At 43.3% G+C, this 20,642-nt stretch overlaps 1 protein-coding gene across 2 annotated transcripts; it reads left to right on the top strand.

The window, feature by feature from the left end:
• The first annotated feature begins 99 nt into the window (after nucleotides 1-99).
• Nucleotides 100-19,157, top strand: LOC118741074 (multiple epidermal growth factor-like domains protein 8). Of its 2 annotated transcripts, XM_036472898.1 has the most exons (9): nucleotides 100-947; nucleotides 1,009-1,242; nucleotides 1,318-1,500; nucleotides 1,565-1,919; nucleotides 1,983-2,196; nucleotides 2,646-3,930; nucleotides 3,991-9,004; nucleotides 15,621-16,774; nucleotides 16,861-19,157. In XM_036472898.1, exons 1-8 carry the CDS (start codon nucleotides 525-527, stop codon nucleotides 16,772-16,774), a joined length of 8,862 nt encoding a protein of 2,953 aa, XP_036328791.1. In that variant the 5' UTR covers nucleotides 100-524; the 3' UTR covers nucleotides 16,861-19,157. The 2 variants fall into 2 exon arrangements, with proteins under 2 accessions (XP_036328791.1, XP_036328790.1); XM_036472897.1 differs by having other exon boundaries at nucleotides 15,621-19,157.
• The last annotated feature ends 1,485 nt before the right edge of the window (nucleotides 19,158-20,642 follow it).

Below are 20,642 nucleotides of genomic sequence, written 5' to 3'. Positions count from 1 at the left end.
AGCTTATATACCCATTATCAGCAAATTATCAAGCTTGTCACCACGAAAATTCCGTTATCGTAAACAACGTAAATCTAGATTACGAGTTAATTGTTTTCATACCCGCAGCTTTTCTATTCGTAGATTTTCTACGATGGACCCGGAATAAGGTGTGTATGGTATAAAATTTTATTCGTCCAAATCATTGTCATTGTGAACTGTTTCTTGATTAAAGTCAGAATTAAAATGTCAACAACTCCAAAAGTTGTTTTGACGTCCGTGAAATTTTCAGCAGTCGCTTGTGTATGAGAAAAAATTAATTTTTAAAACGATAAAACTGCATTTTAGTGAAATGGTGTGATAAAGTGCAACAAAATATAGTAAAGTGCAATAACTAAATTATGTTATAAGCAAGTAGTGTTAGTGTTTTTAAAGATTTTCATGCTATAGCGTCAGGGCGCTGCCAGTCTCATGTAAAATGGCGTTGAATTTATTTAGTACTTGCAAATTAATTTATGTGTAATTAGTATTCATATGCTAATGAAATGCTAAATATAAGAACAGAATCATTCATACGCGTTCGCGGCGTAATAACTATAGCGTTTTTGCTCTGTGTTTGTACAAACCAACGATGGGAGACGCAGGCGGATCGTATCTCTTTGTTACCTGTAGCGCCGCATTTACAGCATCATGCACCATGCGATCGCAGTCGAAAGGTTTTCACCGAGCCGTACGGAGAAATAAGTGATGGTCCGGCTGGTTTTAACTACACACAGGACTCGCATTGCGAGTGGTTAATAAAGGCTCGCAACGACAGCCAATTTATTACACTAACCTTTCATAGCATGGGTACAGAGTGCTCATATGATTACATTTACGTGTATGATGGAGACTCATTCAATTCAACGCTGTTAGGCAGCTTTAGTGGGCGTACGCAACCACAGCGTTTGGTAGCGAGGAGTGGAAGCGTTAGTATTTGTTTGTTTCATTCAGCCTTTGCAGGTTTGATAAATTGACAATCTTTTTCAGATGCTCATACTAATGTACAGTGACACGAACTACGTGCTCGATGGTTTTAGAGCTTCCTATTACATATCAAATTGCTTGAATAATTGCCACAATCATGGAAAATGTGTTGGTCATCAGTGCGTATGTCATGGAGAATGGGTCCTGCCCGACTGCGAAAATGAAGCTTGTCCTAACAAGTGCGGTGAATCGCAAGGGCGAGGAAAATGCGTCAAAGGCATTTGTCACTGCGAGGAGGTAAATAAAGCTTTAAAACATATGCATGAAAATTATTTCATCTGTTTTCATTGTATCACATTTTATACACGACAGGGATTCAGCGGCCGGTTATGTGATTTGTATATCAATCCACCGGGAGGAAACTGGCGTTGGCTGGCCACAGATGCAGAGGGCATGACTTCGCGCGCTGCCCACACTGCCATATATCTCGAAGAACAGGATGCTCTCTATGTATTTGGCGGTTACGACTTAAATAACGTTATAAATTCCCTACAAGTAAGTCAAAGTCAAATTAATAACTCATCTTATAACATTTCCACAAACTAATTTTTTTTCTAAGGTTTATCGCTTCAGCAGCAGTCAGTGGGTGGATGAGTGGGGTTTACTACTGCAAGATCACAATTATTCACAAAAAATAAACGCAACTCTGCTTAAAGCTGTTTTACAACATAAAAATGAGGATGAGGCCAAGCTTTGGGGTCTAAATAGCGATGTTTCGTTTTTTCGAAACATTCTATATACACTTGCCGAATCTAATTTGCATCAACGGCGCACACGATCATCGCAGCTTATTGCGGATGTGAGCGCTAATACGACAAATGACCAAATTCCTGAATATTTTGAAGATATCTTAGAAGAGGTTACAGATAATAAACCTGAAGGTCGATATGGACATGCAGCAGATCGTGTACCGGGTATAGAGCAATATAGCAAAAGGTGGAAAATACTTGTTATATTTATGATTTATATAATTTTAGGCGGCTTCGTAATATATGGCGGCAAAAATGCGAATGGAAGTTTTTTCAATGATTTATGGTTTTATAATAGCACCGAAAGCGGTGGTAAGTGGAAGCAATGGGCACGCAAATCAAAGCTGGTGCCACCAAAAGTTGCACGTCATACAATTACATTGGCTGGTGAATTTCTATATTTATTCGGTGGAAGCCTGGAAACCGGAGAATTTTCATCAAAGTAAGCGAAAAATTAATTAAATTACATCTTATGCATAGTTACATACAGTCAGGCAATAAAGTTTGCGTACAGCGAATTTTTTACAATACGGACAACTATTTTTTAAATATTTTATTTTTTGCTAATTTTTTATAAAAATATGGTTAATTCTACAGCAAAACCCCAAAACCCCAAAATCAGAGTTCCAAACCTTGTGCACAATTAAAGAAAATTCCGCAAAATTTCATTCAAATATTGCACTTTTTATTTACGCTCCCTAGAAAAAAATTGAGTATGCAGTTTCTTAGCCCATTGAATTTTAATATAATAAAGTGAAAGTATGAGGAAGCTGGGACTTACCATTGTTTTTTGGCAAATTTTTTTGTTGAAGGAGACGCACATTTTTTTTCTTATAAAAAAATTACATACATAAATATTGACAACGCATTTTTGTATCTTTTAACATCTAGAATTTATCGATTACGTCTGCCCATTTATAACAAAATTAAACCTCCTATTAATGAGGATGCAACCAGCAGCGGAGAAACTGTAAATATTGAAGGCGTTAATGAGGATGATGACGATGGTCAATGGGAATTTGTTCACCCTCGCGGTGGCAAATCATTAGATGTGCGTCTCGCTGCTCATAGTACGGTGTACTATAGCGCAACAAATTCCTTAATTGTTTTCGGCGGCATTATGTCGAGTTTGGCGCGTTTCTCCAAACTCTCCGACCGAATTTTCGCATTCCAGTTAGATAAATTGCATTGGACCGAAATACTTTACCCGCGCACTGCCTTACGCGACACAAACATTCCGCATGAACGCGCTTTCCATTCCGCCACCATTTCCGGAAATTATATGATCGTTTTCGGTGGCTATACGCATCGTCACAATAAAGATGAAATCTGCTATGACAATCAAATGTACTGGTATCATCTCAGCTGTCACATTTGGATCAATCAAGTAGTGTCGGCTGATGAAAATTTGTATCCGAAAAAACAAGGTGTATTCGCACATGCAGCTGCATTAAGGCGTAATAATACATTGCTGATTGTTGGCGGTTATCACGGGAATGTCAACGCTGATCTCTTCGCTTATGAACTGCCACAAGTATTACGCGTACAAAATCATGGCTACAATCCAGAAATGTCATGCCGTTTCCATACTTCACATACAGCATGTTTATCTAATCCCGAGTGCGGTTGGTGTTCAGCTGACAGTAGCTGTTATGGACGCACAATTGGCGCTAATTGCACCACAAATCTACAAACCACACGTTGTCCCGGTATATGCCCCTCGCTGGGAGATTGTCATTCATGCCTGGTACATGGAACACAGTGGCATGCCGAAACAGATCACTACTTCTCAGTCGCCAGCAAATTGGGCCTGAACGAATGCACTTGGTGCGTTCAGAACGCGAAATGCCATCATCGTGATGACAATTATGGCATATGCGGTGAGGATACACCGTCACATAGTCCGGGTTGGTGGGGCGAAAAGGGCACCGAAATACGCCGTCCCTCGCTATGCACCAGCAATGATAAGCGTCCTGGTCTTACGTACATTAAATACCATCATCCTGTTAATTTAACAATGCCCGATTTTGTATCTATCGTAAATGCGACAATGGTAGACTTTGGCTCGCCTCCGCCTACCACGCAATACGAACAAAAGACGGAGGGAGAAATGTTGGCACGCCTGCTGGGTTTTGTGAGACCACAAAAGACTTGGGAAGAACCGTCCGAAATACAAGTGAGTGATATAATTAGCTTGAAAAATCTATATCTTTCTATTTGCCTTCTATACTCTTAGGTCTGCACCAGCTATTCCACAGCTATATTACGCGCAGGTTTAAGCAAAAACTTAGAATCACTCAAGGAATTGACTAATCGTTCCACAAATCAGTCGTATTGCGGTCCCGTTGAAATTCCTAGCACAGATCAACCTTTCCTAATAGATTTCCAAGCTCGTAGGCGTGTCGGTCTCTCTACACTGTATAATGCTTATCAGAAGACGAAAATGGAATTGCAACATATTTATCATGGAAATCTAAATGCTTTTACCTTCGAATACCTAGAGCCCTATTACTCCGGCAATTGCACACAATACAGCAACTGCCTGCACTGTTTGACCGATTCGTCGTGCGCCTGGTGCGGCTTAACTTCGAAGTGTGTCGACAAAACGGTTAATGAGACTGAGGTCTGCTCACTCGCCGCCACTTCAACAGCAGCGGACAGCGTCGACTACTGGGAGTATCTCATTACACAACCCAGCCAATGTGCCAATTGTTCCAATTATGTCTCCTGCGACGAATGCGTTACGTCCGGTCTTTGCGAATGGTGGACCGAAGAGGCGCGCTGTGCACGCTTTGGTAAATCCGAACATGGCGTACGCAATACATCGATGTGTCCCATGCCATGCCGCTTGCGCAAGTCATGCGACCAGTGTCTAAATGAACGTGGCCGCTGTGTGTGGTGCGAGGCAAGCGCGCAATGTTTTAGTTTTGCCGTTTACACCAGTGAATATCAGTTTGGCATGTGTCGCGAGTGGTTGGACCAAATTGTTTCGAACGATACACAGCGCATCATGGATTTCGGGCTTGCCGCACGCGGTGGTACTGCCACCAATATACAGCAACAGCCAAAATCGGCACAAAAGCAACCCGCAACACAGTGTAAATCCTGCGCTTTGTATAACAACTGTTCATCCTGCCTGCGCACGCTCAGCTGCGGTTGGTGCTTTGACCGAGACAACCCCATCGAAGGTGTCTGCATGCAGGGTGACTTCAGCAGATCAATTAGCAATTGTTCGCTGGCTTTGAATAGTCCTACACTGCATGACGCCGAGTGGGCGTATGCGCAGTGCCCGGATGTCGACGAGTGTGGATTGGGATTGCACGATTGCCATAAAGAAGCGAAATGCACAAATACGCATGGCTCTTATAATTGTCATTGTCGACGCGGTTACGTCGGTGATGGTAGGTTGTCCTGCGTGCGGACCTGCTATGAGAACTGTGTGAACGGCTATTGTTCGGGTCCACCGGATTATGTGTGCAAGTGCGAACTGGGCTGGACCGGCACTGACTGCTCTATCAACTGCGGCTGCAACAATCATTCAACCTGTGTGGAGCGCGTCGGTAAATGCGATCAGTGCCAGGCGTGGACGGAGGGTGAACGCTGTGAGCGTTGTCGCCAAGGTAGCTACGGCAATGCCACATCAGCCGATGGCTGTCATCCCTGCGAATGCAATGGACACGGCAATCAGGATCTGGGCATTTGCAATGTAGGCAACGGCGAGTGCTACTGCAAGGACAACACAGAGGGTTTAAAGTGCGATCAGTGCGCCAATGGCTACTACGGCGATCCGCGCGACGGCGGGCAATGCTACTTCCAGTGCGAATCACGCGGCATGTTGACCAATATTGGACGCAGCGGTATTGGGTCATATCAGTCCTATAAAAATCCGTGGGGCGCAAGTTTGGAAGTACGCGAGTGCTTGTGGATACTATCACCGAAAACTTTGCAGGCCGAAAAGTCACTGCTGCAGTTGGAGTTTGAATGGCCCAGCCTGTCAATGGACTGCGATGAAAATGCTGTCTACATATACGATAGTTTGCCCGATCTCACCGGAGCAACGCAGCAAAATCAACTAATATCTGTAGTTTGTTCGCCCTACACTGCTACACACATTGTGGAAGCGCGCTCAAGCCATGTTACGGTTTACTACAAGCAAGGCGGCGATCGTCAAAAGTTCGGCTTCAATGCGCTTTACACCGTGAAAAATTGTGCTGCGCGCACTTGCCTACATCCGCACATTTGCGATGAGCAACAGCGCTGTGTTTGCGCCGCCGGATATGTGGGCGCGCGTTGTGAAATCGAAATTTGTCCGAAAAATTGTAATGCCAAGCGTATGCAGGGCTATTGCGACACCGATTATGGGCGCTGCATTTGCAATAGTAGCTACGCAGGACCGGATTGCGGCACGCTCGTCAAGCCAAATCATCTCGTCGTTACAGATCTCTTCAACACGCTACTGCTGAGCGACACCTACGAACACCTGCGCAAAACAATACCGCGCTTTGGACACTCAGTGAATGCCGATCGGCGTGGTTCGCTTTGGATGTTTGGTGGTTACTCGCCATCACATGGGCCGCTCAACGATTTCCGCCAATTCGATGCTAAGAATGGCACATGGATGCAGGTGACTGTCGAATCGACGCCGGACGACAAAATGCCGCTTGGCCGCTATTTCCACGCCTCAGAAATATACTTGAAAAAGCAGATTATTTTCATTTATGGCGGCATTAGCATACGCGGTGAGCAGGAAGAGCGTACTTCGCAGCTGATACTAGACGACTTCTGGCAGTTCTCCATACAAAATCAACGCTGGAGCGAGATCGAGATTTTGCAGCGTCGCGAAAAACCACCGGCTTTAGCTGGTCATACGCTGACGCAGACAAGGTATAATGAACGCGAATCGCTTATACTAATTGGCGGCATGACGCGCAACAAGTCGCGACAGCTGGAGTTGTGGGAATTCAATTTGGAGACATTCCGCTGGGAGCAGCTATTGGCATTGGGCGTGCGCATGCCAGTGCTCTACGGCCACAGCACTGTGTACAATGCAGACTCGCATATACTCTATGTATTTGGCGGTTACTCTTCAGAGCCACAGAATAAATTGTATGCGCTGAATCTGCAGAAGATGACTTGGACCGAATTGCCGACATTCAAAGATTTGTCACGGCCCGATGGGCTACTGTCACGCGCGCGTTACTTTCATTCGGCTGCCACAACTGAGCGGTACATGGTTGTGTATGGCGGACGCACTCACCCCTATGACGCTAACGATGTGCTGATTGCGTACATATACGATTGCAATCAATGGGTGCGGCTGACAGAAGATGTACATGTGGTCGGTATATTGCCGCATTCGACGTATGCCGAGGCGATTTCCATCGATCACGACAGCAAGGCTATCTATGTAATTGGCGGCTGGGATGGCAGCGCCGCGCAGAGTCATGTGACGCGCATAAACTTGCCCGATGATATTTGCCAACTGTGGAGCGCGAGCAAGTATTTGTGTCGCCACCACAAAGGCTGCAGCTACTGCACTGTAACGGGCACTTACAGTTCGGCCTCCTACTGCTTTTCCGAGGGCGATTCCGGCGTGTGCGAACACCACAACGGCACGCTTATCTACAATAATGGCGCGGCGTGTGACGATGCTTGGATGGCGCGGCGCAATTGCTCTACCTTCACCACGTGCAGCGCATGTTTGGCCTCCTGGCCGACGCACGTTGAAACAACGCCAGTGTGTCAGTGGTGCGACGAATGTGGCATAAAGGGTCGCTGCGTGCCCGCCGGTGTGGACTGCGAGCGCCACAGTACTTGGTGCAATAAAGAAATCAGCGTCGGCTTGTTGAATCTCTGTCCGCAGCCGCAGTGCCATACACTGTACTGTGAGGCTTGTGTTATGAATGAGAATTGTGAGTGGGCACAGAGCGAACTAGGCACCATCGAGTGCATTACCAAGGAGCTTGTGGAGCAGAATCAGTATCGCATTATTGGACAATGTCCGATGCCGTGTCACATCTATAAGAACTGCAGCACTTGCCTGAACAACTATGACGAAAATCCCAAGGACTGCAAATGGTCGACGATGTTGAATAGCTGTTTGTCGCCACAGTCGCAGCCGCTACTGTGCGCCGGTGGCGTTTGTGGACTGGTGCTTGAGGCGAATGAGACTTCGCATTGCCCCGAACCGTGTCACGTTTACGACCACTGTTCAACGTGTCTGGAGCACGCACATTGCGGCTGGTGTGCGCGCGATGACTTTAATGGCGATGGCGTTTGCACAGAGGGTTCGCTCGAGAACAAACAGGAGTATCCGTCCGGTTCTACATGCGACTTGATTTATTCTTCGTGGCGCAATGATTCTCAACTTACACCTGCTGATGTGGTCTCCTGGCACTACGTGAAGTGCCCGGCTGAGGATGAGTGCACCAATGGTCATCACAATTGTAATCCCATATCGGAGCGCTGTATCGACACGGAGGTCGCGTACACTTGCCAGTGTGGCGTAGGCTATCGCGATGAAAATGGCACTTGTCTGCCAGTTTGTAGTCAGGGCTGTGTGCGCGGCAAATGCATTAAACCGGACAACTGCACTTGTGACTTTGGCTATGTCGGTGCCAACTGTAGCATACAATGTTTGTGCAATGGCCATTCGAACTGTGAAGGACCTGATCGGCTCGATGTGTGTCTGGAGTGCCATAACAATACGAAGGGCGACCAGTGCGACAAGTGTAAGCCGTTATATGTGGGCAATCCAAAGGAAGGGCACGAATGTGTGCCATGCCTGGATTACTGCAACGGTCATACAGATGTTTGCTTGGCACACGATTCCGATGCGTCCTACTTCAATATGACACGCGCTGAGCTGGAGGAGGTTCTGCTCGAGGGTCCTGAGAGCAACGCCACTTGCTTGCGTTGTGCGAATAGCACTGCTGGTGATCGTTGTGACACATGTATTGTTGGTTATTTCCGTGGTATTGAGGATCATCACAGAGCTTGTCGTCCTTGTCAGTGTCATGGGCATGGCAATATCTGCGATCCGGTCACCGGGGAGAAGTGCAATTGCGGCAATAACACGGAGAGCGATGCTACATGCACGGCAGGTGGTGGCAAAAATTCAGCGCAACTTTGCTGGAGTGTGCAGTGTTCCAAGTGTCGAGACTCCTACGCGGGCAATCCGATTGATGGACATCAGTGTTACAAGCAGATAACAGTGGAATCACGCATGTGCTTCGATGCAAAGCCGATTGGTAAGTCTTGTTTTTTTGTTCATTTGTATGTTGGTTCTGGTTGTTGTTTATTCCCTCCTATGCGGTCAACGCATACATCGGAAAGCTTCAGGCTATGGGCCCCATGAATACTAGAGATACTTGATCAAAGAATCATCTTTGAGAAAAGTTTAAAGATAGAACTAGGCACACCAAGCTTCTTAGAAGCGGAAGGTTACGCCATTGTTTTTTTAAGATTGAAATTTACCAACATGCCGTTCAACTGATGTGGGTCACTAGGAGGCTACCATATCGACGGTGACCATCTCGCAGGGACAAAATACGTTGTTGGCAACATTCAAGGAAATTGACCGACTAGTTCTGCTGTACCTGCTTCAAGGTCGTCAGAACCCCGCACTCCGTGCAGAAACGGACTGAATTCTGATGTGGGGATATATGGGCTGTAATGCTCTAGCCAAGTTGCACAATTTTAAGCTCAGCAAGCGAATCGAACACCTAGACACCTCAGAAGACTTCTCTACGAACTCACAGTGCGTGATTCAGACCTACATATGTATATCGTACAGCCACAGTAACCGACAGCTGCTTGCAGAAGAGCCCTCGCCAAGGCACGTCAGGAGGCATCTCCACGAACTGACGGACGAAGTCCTGTGGCTCATTAAACAACCTCTGGACCCGTCAGCTTATCGACAGGCCCTGAGCGGCATACACAGGGAATCGGTCTCAAGTTATGCAGACTCCCGCCCTGTGAATGCCGTTCTAGGCACACAACCACCTGACGTGGACGGGACAGAACTTTGTCTGCCTCGGGAGACCCGCGCCCAACTTCGCTCTGGCTGTTGCAGCAGGCTAAACTCATACCTGAGCAGAATAAATGAGGATGTGCCCAACTAATGCCCGGCATGTGGAGAGTCGCCACATGACTCTCGGCACCTCTTCACATGCCCCGAGAACCCCAGCTAACGCCCCTGTCCTTATGGACAGACCCTGTCGAAGTCGCGCACTTCCTGGGCCTCCCCTTAGCTGAAACGGACGACAACGCTGCAACTATGCGGTTCTTGTTTGGTCGCTGGGGACTAGTTGGACGCAGTGAACGAAGCTAAAGACTTGTCAAAACGCCGCACGTAACCAGAACTTTCGATAGCAAGCAGTTTTTGGTAGGGTGCTACGGACGCGAGCAACCAAACTGGCGCTTGCTTGACTTCCAGCATTCACCTAGGCACTTCATGAGGCATCTTTTCGAGTATAAGAACGCGGATCAGACCTACACCGAACAACCACTGAACCTGACGACGTACAGACAAGCTATGAATGTCGTAATAGGAAGAAAGAAAGAACTTCAACTGCCATATGAGGCCCCGACATATCCTACGCACGTGTCCCGCCCGCATGTGAAGGCTCCCCGCATGACACAAACCATCCCTTCACATGCCATCTCAAGCTCACTCAACTAAAGCTTCTTTTTCTTTGTTCCAACTTCCTCGAAACAGCACGTCAGTTAAGCTTGACCACAGCGTTTGAAGAACTATTTTATCTAGGCACGGCGTAGAGGCTGATAGATTGACAAATGAATCTTGCTGTAGGCCCTCATACTATCAGGCAAAATTTAAAAGTAGAGAAACGACTGCTTAGGAAAACCCATTGGGGTAAGTCGGACTGCCTGCAGCAGGCCAAAGACTATCAGGAAGGTAAAACTCCAAGAGTTTCTGAAGCTTACGGCATATCAGTAGCTCGTTTCTGTAACTATTCTCTACCAAGGCGAATTCATATATAAATTTGCCGCCTTGTTCTCTACTGCTAATGAGTAGTAGAGAATGGCGTATACTCTCTACCAGTAGAGAAATAATCGGTGTAGAAGAGTTACAGAAACGAGCTACAGGAAGCATTTAACGCTGCGAACTCACGTAAACACAATAGGAACTAGCCCCACTGCGTCTTTTCGAATGCGACGCTGTTGCTAGAAGATGGCAACCTCGTTCGGTAAAACTATGGCCAGAGACTACGCACATTTACCTCAAACTGCTGGGTTTCATTAGGGGCTAGACGCGATCTTGTGATAAGTTATGAGAACACAATAGACCTAAGGTCGCAGTGCACATCGTCCATTATATCTATCTAAAGCAAAACAGGTAAACAGGTCCTTCCTCAATTAGCTCACAGATCCAAGGCACTGGATCTTGAGTAGAACTCAACAGATCTGCAGCCCTTTTCGAAATCAACCGCGTTTGTGCACCATGTGAAAATACGGGCTTGGTGAGAATTTTTTCGCAATGTTGGCAATAGTAATTCGTTGCTCGATCTACATGCTGACATTATTGCGGCTTCCTAATATCATAAGCTTGTTAAGTTAGGAGCGCGTATGCGGATAGATCTATATTTCTGCTCGACTACTGAGTGCGCTATGTAAGTGAGTGCCAGGAGAAGCCATATTCCCATAAGCAGGGTTCCTCTAGGCTGGATTAGGTTAAAGTGTCTGCCGGTGGGCACACTTAGGCCTTTACTCGGATCCGTTGGGATTCCACAAGAGATCTCGTTAATCCCCCTCTCCTGTACAAACCAGTATCTGGAGTTGACAAACTTGAGCAGTCGCCCTAATCATTATGTTCAGATTGCAGGTAGCGAGTGGCTTACCCAGCCGTTTTCAAGACGGCGAAAGTGGAAGTGAACTGCTGAATGCTATGTCCCGGCAGATATACTACGTGAAGAGTGAACTGCTCTGCCATGACGTTAAGTGATATGCGGCACCTCACTACAGTGACTTTGGTTTTTAAAGCCGCCTGACTGTCTAGGAAAATATAGATATTGCTGCAACCGACTGCTGATGTCTTACTCATTCGGTATACTTCTGTATTGCCGCAAGTTCGGGCTGGAGGACGCTACACTGCTCCGGTAGGGGGAATGACTCCTGTACTCCATTTCTATGGTTCCGAAAGTAAAAAAAGAATGGCGAAATAAATACATTATTCCAGATCTCTTGAGGTTTCAGAAATTGTCCCAGCGATACCAACGTGGCACAGAATTTGGATTTTCCTCTCATAGTAATGATCGAAGTCTCAACCAGGTATAGTGTAGTAAGTGCGGACTTCTAAGTCAACTTTATCCCAGCTTGCACATTTTTATGTCAAGGTTAAGCGCTCAACCTTTGCGGCCACACCATGAACGATAATGTGCATGTTAAGCCTCTACCAAAGCTTGTCAAGAAGTGGTATCACACGATAACTATCTCTCTTAAGGTTTAGTCAAAGTACACTAAGATTCCAATATTCGGGTGTATATATATCGGACCAAAATGCGCTTAGCAGCTGGTAAGTGCGTACAAACAGCTCTGCTTTGGTCATTTTGAGCCACATATTCCTGTTCTCACCTTGTCTGCTTCAAGTTGAGGAGCGTGAGCTTCGTTTCTACGCATTTCTCTGTACTTTTCTCCATTCATTAAACATGGCACCGGTATTGCTATACTTTGGAAGAATTTCCGTGTCAAGTTTAGTTTGGAGATGAACCGGTTTTCTACGTTGTGCCATCGCCGGTGTAATTTTTCATTCCAAAATAGTTACATCATCTTCTCATCCTTTCGGAAAAAACTCTGTACGTCTATTACTAACCCGTTCTTGCAGCAATGTATTGAGATCGATGCATTCCGTTTTATTTTCAATAACTTTTTCGGGCTGCATGCGTCGGTCTTGATTTTATTTTTCTTAAGGAGCTCTACGCAACGTTGCGAAGCGGTTGCGCTGATTTACGCATTATTTAGGAGCCTCTAGAAATCGGTTGGCCAAATGCCGATCATGTCATATGGATCCAGACGAATTTATCCTAGAAAGCGAAGTTTGGTCTTTGTGGCATTACATCCAAGTTTTACAAGTATTGCAAATCTCGCAATCCTTGATTTCCGACTGCGTATTTATTAGTTTCCTCTCTCTTCGCCTACCGTTTCAGACGAGTTGTATGGCGTGAACCCCAGCCTAATAAAAAAGCGTATTCTGGATTCTAAATCATTTACGTAAATGGACCCCCTGATCACTCTTATTTCAGGTTGTTGTTGTTTTTGTTCTAGCGGTTGTTCCTCAATCGTCGTCAAGCTAAAACAACGGTAGACCCCGTAAACGTGCCGTTGTAGGTTTGAGTGAGCGTGTGAAGAATCATTTGGTATGTAGGGGTCGAGTCTGGATAGGTAGGAGCTCAAACGGCTACAGTATCCAGACCGCAACTGAGCCAGAAGAACGCAGGTCAATTTTGAGGGCCTGGTTTTTGGTACTTATACATTAATATATCCAGGCAGTGGATTCCCTGAGAGCTTTTCATCAAGAGTGACTGCGAATCTACATCTAATTAGGAAGACAAACCCAACCGCGTTGCTCTTGACGCGTTCAACACGACGTATGTACTATAATATAGGTGACAAACGTCTGTCGTTTAGAAGGAAGTTTTTTTTTTTATTGCAAAAAAGATTATTTTTCTGTCCTAGCATAGACCTTAAATGTAGCGCTCTTGTTCTAAATAATAACACTTGCAATTTGATGAAATGTTGTATCATCTACCCATTTGTGCCAGACACAAAGGTCGTCCAGAAAGTGGCCCGTTTTTATCGAAGGCCTTGGCATGTAGCAAACTCGTTATTCACAAAGATTTCGTAGTCTTTCTTCTGAGACTGTAACGAGTGGAAGGCATATTGATTGTTGTCAAAAGGGAGTACTTACTACACATACAGATGATATTTCTGGCATTGTAAGCGGGAGGTGTCTGTCCATAGTCAGCTCACTTAGACCCAAACACTAGAGGAGATACATATTTAGGCAACCAAAGTGAGGCTTTGAAATATGCAAAAAAAAAAAAATAGGGGTGGTACTCTTCAGCAGGAAATACAAGGTTCCGAGCTGGCCTAAGCCTAAGCTGGATGGTGTGATCCGCCAGCTGAAGCAAAGCACTCGACAGCAAGCTGTCGTGGCGCCTCAATATGGAGGAGAGAGCGAAGAAGGCTAAAGGCTTCAGTGGCACTATTGTTGTCTCTTTTTCAAGGGAATTTTACGGCGATAGTAAGGGTGATACTGTTCCGCGTGGTATTGATTTAGTGGATGGCGATGGAGAAGAAAAAATTTCTTAAAAGAATGTCTTTACCGGCAAGTCGAAGATGGAGAAAGGCGCAGAGGCAGAAAATGTTGTTAACAAATCCTATATACTGCCAGACCACTGTAATATTCTGCAGGCCAGAAGGAAAGCGGCGGAGCTACCGAGCAGCAACGGATCAAATAAAGGGGTGAATCTGTATATCGACAGACAGATTGCGATAATGCGCTACTATCACACAGACTTCATCAGAGGAAGTGTCTATTCGTCTTCAAGCGGGGGCTCAACTTGTGCATGATCCGGAAGGCGCAGAAGGTGTGGACCAAAACACAAGACTGCAAAGTATCCAGGATTATGTGCAGAACGTATGAATAAAGCTCACTAAGTTTCTCTTATCCCCAAGAGTTAGAACGCTAGGCTGCTGGTTCGTGTTCGAATGGGACATTGCCTGCTGGCCTCGCGCGCCTTTAAAGTAACTCTGATCAATTATTGGATCTGTAGGCAGAGCAGAACGCTCGAGGGCGCAATGGTACATATCCTCTGCGAGTTTCCTGCATTTAGCGGATTGCGGATTAATCTAATGTGAACAGGTGTTCAGCCTAATCTAGAGAACGCTGCCAAAACAGGGTACAGCAAGTTATACCAGTTTGGCAAGATGACGGCGATGTTCTTCAACATTACTCCTGGTGCGCAGTGATTGCCAGTCGGAAGTTATACTAAAACTCCGCTTTCAAGTGCCAAGCTTCACAGGGGTTGATGCATCCCTTCTCCCTCTTGTCGCATGCAACCGCAATTGTCAATAGAGTACAGAGCCGCAACAAGGTCCTCAAGTCGCTAGCCGGCAGCACCTGGGGCAAAGACAAAGAGATGTTGTTGGCAACATGCAAGGCAATTGGACAGCCGGTTCTTAAGTATGCAGGACGCAGTGGTCGAAGCTAAAGACATGCCAGAATACGGCACTTTGGACCGCGACTGGTGGCCCAGAAGGCTCCCCATCAACCCTCCTGACTAACGGCACCTCTTCGCATGCCCCCAAAATCCCATCCAGCTAACTAACGCCCTTGTGCCTTGGACAAACCCCGTGGAAGTTGCGCACTTCCTGCGTACCTCGTTAGTTGAGCCTGACGATAACGTTTGATGGATGGACGATCTAAGCGGGGTTAAGTAGCCGGTACAACAACAACCACAACCGCACCCCCCACACGGGCTATTGTCGTTGCCCAGCCGGCATGCTGGCCATAGGATTTCCCTCTAAAAAGCTCCATACCTAACCTCATCTGAGAAGAAATATGTAGATGTAAAACAAAATGTAGACGGCGGAATCCTGCTCAAGACAAGCAAATGCAATGAGGTTGTCGACCACAATGAAAGGAAGTGTACAAACAGGCATATTATTAGGGTCCAGGCATATTATTAGGGTCCATAAATTCTGATTGTCAACCTGTCGAAACCCAAAAAAATATTGCATGACTTTTTTAATTATTCATTATGAACGTTATTTCAGCATTAATTTAAAAAAAAAAATTCAACGAAACGCTAATTATTCATTATCTACAATTTTATCCCACAACAGAGGAGTGCAAATCGAAACCGGCGGCGCTGCGACCGGGTCAAACAGTCTTCTTCGTTATACAACCACGTTTCATGAACGTCGACATACGCATCATAATCGATGTCACCCAAGGCGAATTGGATGTGTTCATGTCGCCACAAGATGACTCCTTCATTGTGGAGACCAACGATACGACGGGCTTCCATGAGATATTCCTGGACAATCGCTACAATTGGGTGCCAAAAATGAAACGCAATCATCCATTACACATAGCAATGCCGCGCACCGACAACATTACCGCAAGCAAATTGGTGATGCACGACAAACGCAGCACCTTCTACGGACCACACATACAAGACTGCAAGAGTCATGGCGGACACAGTTTCTTCGTGAAGGACAAACATGCCAAGGACTTGAGTACACATGTCACCCTCAATCACTGCAATACGCTGCTACGACTCTTCGGACTCAAAAATCGTTTAGTCTTAACGCTACCACAAAATGCACACAATTTAAGTGCAACACGCTTCTTCATCGCTCTACGTGCCGGTGCCGGTCCAGAGCCCAGCTATGGTTCGGTCGTATTCCGTCAAGATCAGCTACACATCGACCTGTTCGTTTTCTTTTCCGTCTTCTTTTCATGTTTCTTCCTCTTCTTGGCCGTATGCGTGGTTGTGTGGAAGGTGAAGCAAGCGGCCGATTTGCGACGTGCGCGACGTCAACACGTCGTCGAAATGTTGCATTTAGCAAAGCGGCCTTTTGCGCGCGTCTTCCTCACAGCTGGCGCATTAGATATGGAGAGTCCACAGCCAGCACCATCAACAACGCGTTCGGTGCGTACCGCCATTACGGGGGCACGTTCGCGTCATCTAGCCGCCAGTGCACATGCAGCTGAGACACTGTTGATAGCGATCGAGCCAACGGCAGACAACTTAGCGGCGGTGGGCACGGTATTTATTAGCCTGCCAGGACGGCATAAAGCGCCGCTAAGCTTAGCGTTGGGCTCGGCGTTAATCACATATCCCAGATCGTTTCCGTTGAATGCGCGTAACTTTATGAGAGTGCAACGCGGTGGAGGTGGGGGTGGCGCCAGTGGTGGTGGTGGTGGTGCTGCGTCTGTTGGCGGTGGCGGCGCTGGAGCGGCAGCGGCGGCTGGTAATCAAGCGGCGGCGTAAGTGAGTATTTGCAGTCGTAAGTTGCTTTGTTTTTTCAAACGATTTTTATAGTAAAAAAGGTGAAAAATAATTCGAGCTTTTTGTAGGTTCCTGGGCGTACACGGGTTGCTTTAAGAGCGAAATAAATCACGCAAACTGCTGAACAAACCAAAAAAAATTTCAAACCATTTGTGTTGTGTGTATGGGGGGCTGCCTGAAGAATTGACAAACCGGCTGAGCGTAATTTGTACAAAAATCTAAATTTTTGGATTTTCTGATCGACATTTCATGTGGATGGCCAAATCGCCTCATTTTCACAGAGTGGAGGACGTGGTAGAAATAATAGAAGAATATCAAATTTGTTTACATTTTGAAGTGGAAGAAAACTAAATTTTTCTGCTAGAAGGATTCACGCTTGGTATGGTGTATGGCGAAAACCAATTTTGAAGTAGGTTTAACAAGCCGCTTGTGTGGTTTATTTCGCTCTTTAGAAATTTTGTACTGTCAATGCAAAGTACTTTCGATTTTCAAGTTTTCCATTTTTTTTTTTTAGTTTAAGAGAACCCCAACTAATATCTTATGCAAATTAATTGTTTTTTTGGCTTAAATATCATTTGGTATTTTTATAGTTTACACAGTTATTTGATTACTATTCCATCGTTATAAACTAATTGTTAGTTATTATTTTTGATGTGTAAACATCATAGTTCGAGATCTTTTGAGACTTGTTCAGCACCATTTCACAACTAGTTCGGCATCATTTGAATTTGAACAATTCGAAATCTATTTTCGGACTAGCGGGATTAGTTTTGGACTATTTGAGATTAGTTCAGAATTATTTCGGGTCTAGTTTAGGACACGTTTGGGTTAGTTCACGGAAATAATGCTGAAATAGTCCTGTACTATTCCCGAAGTGGATATGAAAAAGTCATGTACTAGTGGTCCCTACAAAATGATTAAAATGGCATGAAATTAATGTTTAATTTCTAATCTAACTCACACATTTATGTAGTACATGCATATGTAACTGAATCGCTAATGCTTTGACAAGCCATACACAGATGTTTACACAACAAATTTTCAAAATTTGCCTTGTTTCCTCTGTATTTTCTGCTATGGCTTAATTATTATATCTGTTATGCCATTTTTACCGCTTTGCTGAACTCCTCAATCCATACATATAGGAATCGTAGAGAAAAACAAAGCATTACTAATACTTAAATACAACAAAAAGAAGCAAGGATCAAATTTTAAGCGTCTCGAATTGTTAGGTTATTGATTTTTTTATTTTAGATAGTAAAAATTTCGAAAAATCAGACTCTCCTGCAAAACTGTGCATTTTGAGAATTAATATAATTTACTAAAATTTACAAGAAATAAGTACCAAATATAGTCAAGAATTTAGTAAAACAGTTTACCGAATCAAGAAACAACAGAGAGAAAATAAAAGTAAAAGGCGTCACGCGCTAAAAGACAAATTTATCTATGCGTAGTTTAATCTAGTAATGTGGAAAAACTAAAAAAGTATAGTTGTATATAATCTTTAGCAAATATTTGATTGGTTGATGATATTTAAGGCAATTCAAAAAAAATACCTATAAAAAAGAAAGCAGCTAAAACCTAATTTACTTAGATTACAACATACACACACACCTACAAACATACAAATTTCATAAAAAGAAAGAAAAAATCAAATATACATTAATGTAAACTCTCTCGTGGTCTACCAAAACACATAAAAACGCACAGTGCTTAAGTACAACTGTGAAATTGCAGAGATTTGTAAACGCGGTCAATTTCTAAAAAAAAAAAAAAAAAACGATATCAAAAAGCAGCAAAACCCCCAGTGAGGCACACTTTTTTACCACACACTTGCAATGTACAACAAACACACCACACGGACAAAAAACCAAGCTAGAAGTTTGAAAAACACTCGAAATGCAGTTATACAGTTATAAAAATGGTTTATTGACTGTAGTATAAATTTATATGTATGTATTTGTATTATTTTTATTGACATATATTTTTTTTTTGTATATTTTTTGTAAATATCAAAGATGTTCATTTATTTAAGTATTAAGCTTTTAAAATTTTTGCTCAAATACATTTTGTACTATATTTTATGCTCGAATTGGAATGAAATCTCGAAATAATAGACGGCAGCAGCGTTAAGCTGAACTGTAAATAATTTATGAGTATGTTTATCTATGTAGTTGCTTGTATACATATTTTTCTTGAGCATTGTTGCTTGCGAATACTTAAAGCTAAAACAAAAAGCATATATTGTGGTGTTGAGCTTAGTTGTAAAGCATTTTTAGTTAGAAATAAACTTCTATCCCATCTATCAGCCAAAGCTAAGTTTTCATGCTATCTGAAAGCACACTTCAGCAATCAGCTGACTGCGTCAACCCAAAAATATACGTCATCGGGGTGAGCATATGGTTGGTGAATACTTCTCATGACAACCGGGTCTATATAGCCGGAACGACACAGTTTTTAGGTATATCCGGCCAATAGCTGTAACTTCAGCAACATTCCCCAAAAGTGTTTGGGGAATTTGTATACTGTTACAACAAGAACGTCCCATTTGCCGAGCAGAATCTAAATTAGAAAACGTTTTTTTCTAACAGCGGTCGCTCCTCGTCAGGCAATAATGACAAACCCCCAAGCGTATTTTTGTCATGAAAAAGCTTCTCATAAAATCCATTTGCCTATCGGCTGTAGTGTAAAACTGTAGGTCCCTCCATTTGCGTAACAAAACCACCAATTGGAAGAGCAACAAAAGTGTAAGCGCCAAAATATTATTATTACTCAACAGTACTAGAATTTTCACCTATTGTAAATGCTCTCAAACTAAGTTTAACAGCCAATGTAAAAGAATAGAATCCAAACCAATTCTTTAAAAGAAAAAAAACAGATTATATCATAAGTTGTTAAAAAAAAACTTTAACTTTAAGGTTAAAAAATTTGGACTAACCTCACTTGTTTGATATTTTGTTTAATTTTTTTCAGAATTGTTAACAATGTAAATCCAAATTGTTTGAGCTTTTAAATGAAAAATGTTTTGCTACAAGTTGATAAAAATTTCTTAATTTTTTACGACTAACCTCACTTTTTGTTGGTTTTTTTTATTTTAATCGTTTCAAAATTTTTAATGAAAGCATAAATTCTTTATACAAAAATTATTTTTACATTATTCGCATGCGACAATCCATAAGTTGTTTTGCTCAATAAATCTTTTATAAGAAAGAAAGAAATGTGCAACTTAAATTTTTAGTAAAATTTATTACTACATTTAAATATTTACGTATTATATTCTTTGGCATATCTCACTAGTTAGACGTATTCACTGCAATGCATACAAATTTTAACGTTTACCACTTATCTAAATTTACTTAGTTTAAGTAAAAAAATTGTTTTTGCTCTAAAAATTGTATATGTTTATATGTAGGTATATCTCAAATGGTTTATGGACTTTTTAGCTATTTAAATTTAAAAAAGTATAGTATGTATGTATTTTTATTTTTGCTTTATTTTTGGCAGCCGTGACATATAATTAAATTTTTTTTAATATACTACAAAAGTATATGCATAAATTTAAAGGTTGTGTTAAAAGTATGCATATTTCAATAATTGTTCTTGAATTTTATACGTAATTTTTATTTGATGCTATTTCAAACAAAAAATTTAATAACTGTATGTAAAACCAGCATTCGTCGGCAGTTATGCAATTAGGGATTTAGTATATATTAAAAAAAAAAAGGTACGAAAAAATCGACCTGTTCAAAAACAATTACTAAAACCTAAAACCGGTTGAATTACAAATAAAGAGTACTTTAGTACTACGACAAATACTAATAAAAAATAATACACAATATTACCCAGTGTT

Source organism: Rhagoletis pomonella, unplaced genomic scaffold (assembly GCF_013731165.1).
Source record: "Rhagoletis pomonella isolate Grant_MI unplaced genomic scaffold, Rhpom_1.0 Rhpom_scaffold_00006, whole genome shotgun sequence".
Taxonomy (NCBI): Eukaryota; Metazoa; Arthropoda; class Insecta; order Diptera; family Tephritidae; genus Rhagoletis; species Rhagoletis pomonella.
This window is presented reverse-complemented; position numbering and strand designations above follow the sequence as displayed.